A 1,517-nucleotide genomic window follows, 5' to 3' on the forward strand; every position below is an offset into this window, starting at 1 on the left:
TGCCTCACGTGAGGCACCGCACATTTTTACGTCAAGTTTGGATTTTATAAATCACAACCTTAGCGTAAAAAGTGGCGTACGCAAGTTTCTGGGCTCAAATTGTGCGTACGCCAGTTTTATAAATCCGACCCCTGTACTTTGTGCATATCACAAGAAAAAAAAATCAGTACTTGAATACAGACATTCTGCTTTTAATTCACCTTCTTTCAGTAAGAAGATTACATAACACTTGACCACCTTTTAAACAAGAAGTGAAATTCAGGAGTCAAATGACTATTATTTATAAGCCTGTAATGTTACAGCTCCTCTGTTTATTTGTTACCTTAAGCCTAATCAATTAAATATGCTACAATGCATACAGAAAGTATTCACAGTGCTTCACCTTRTCCACATTTTGTTATATAACAACCTGATTCCAAATTGTAATAAATTAATCTCTTTGTTCAAAATTAGACATATTTTAATATATATAAACAAAATGTGGGAACAAGTGAAGTGCTGTGAATTCGTTTTGGATGCACTGTGGATTCTGCCCCTGTGGTTGAATTTGTTGGAAATCTACTGTCATCCAGTAAAGATAGGTACCCACCTTCTTGCTAAATTAGTTTTAACAAGAAGACAGTGAGATATTCAAAACTATTTACATTTGCTGAAATCTGATTGTATAAACACTTTTGACTTAAACTGTACATGTTTTCCCTTAACCCTTGAGGCAACTTTCATTTGACTAAACTTGTTTCATTTTTCTTCGGTCCCACAGTGTTGAGAATAAAGGGATGCTGTCATTGGTGGTCTTGTGAGTACCTGGGGGGAAACCAAGAAGAGCTTTTCCGTGACTGCCAGGTATGTTATGAAATGACTGATCAACTCTAGATGTTCACCTTTTCTCTTCTTTCTTGTCCTCTCCTTTTAACTCCTTTTCCTGCCATTTCACACTACACAAAAATCAGTGTGTTGACCAAGAAACTGAACTATGTCAGAAGTTGTTATTTATATACTATACTTTTAAAGTTGCCCCTGCTTTTTGTTTTTTCACTCTTCACATGAAGGACGAACAGGAGGACCACATGGACCAAACCACGAAGGTGCTCGTGATGATCCATGATCCTACAGCCGAGGAGGATCCAGCAGAGGTGTCGGTTGTGATCGAGGGAAACGAAGTCCTCAAAGGGTGTGGAAACCAACATCAACCTGTTGAAGCTGATACTTTTACATCAAGGCGGGGCCAGATGGCGCCTGTGAATGGCTTTGCCTGCTTTACCCCCTTGCYCATATCTTCTYTGCTTTTATTTTTGTATTATTATTTAGCTTTTATTAGTCTGGATAAAAACTTTGTCATTTCCGCTGCCCGTGTTTATGATCGGGATGCGCTGATGGCGATCAGAGTTGTTGGTGAAGTGTTGTGACAGCTGGAGCAGCTTCAGAGTGAGTTTTCCACCTCCGTTTGTTTGCTGCTTACCTGAGTGCCTCCTGCAAAGTTCCAGACGCAAAATGCGAAAAATATTAATATATAATAT

The 1,517-nt window shown here is 38.8% G+C and overlaps 1 protein-coding gene across 1 annotated transcript; it reads left to right on the forward strand.

The window, feature by feature from the left end:
* Positions 1-90: 90 nt before the first annotated feature.
* On the forward strand, positions 91-1,385 carry LOC106517026 (uncharacterized; the record flags this gene model as incomplete). Its single annotated transcript, XM_014007703.1, is given in 2 exon segments — positions 91-843; positions 1,050-1,385. A coding segment is annotated over 1 exon segment (318 nt), but the record flags the coding sequence as incomplete, so codon positions are not given.
* Positions 1,386-1,517: the final 132 nt, after the last annotated feature.

The sequence above is a fragment of the Austrofundulus limnaeus genome, unplaced genomic scaffold (assembly GCF_001266775.1).
Source record: "Austrofundulus limnaeus strain Quisiro unplaced genomic scaffold, Austrofundulus_limnaeus-1.0 Scaffold43, whole genome shotgun sequence".
Taxonomy (NCBI): domain Eukaryota; kingdom Metazoa; phylum Chordata; class Actinopteri; order Cyprinodontiformes; family Rivulidae; genus Austrofundulus; species Austrofundulus limnaeus.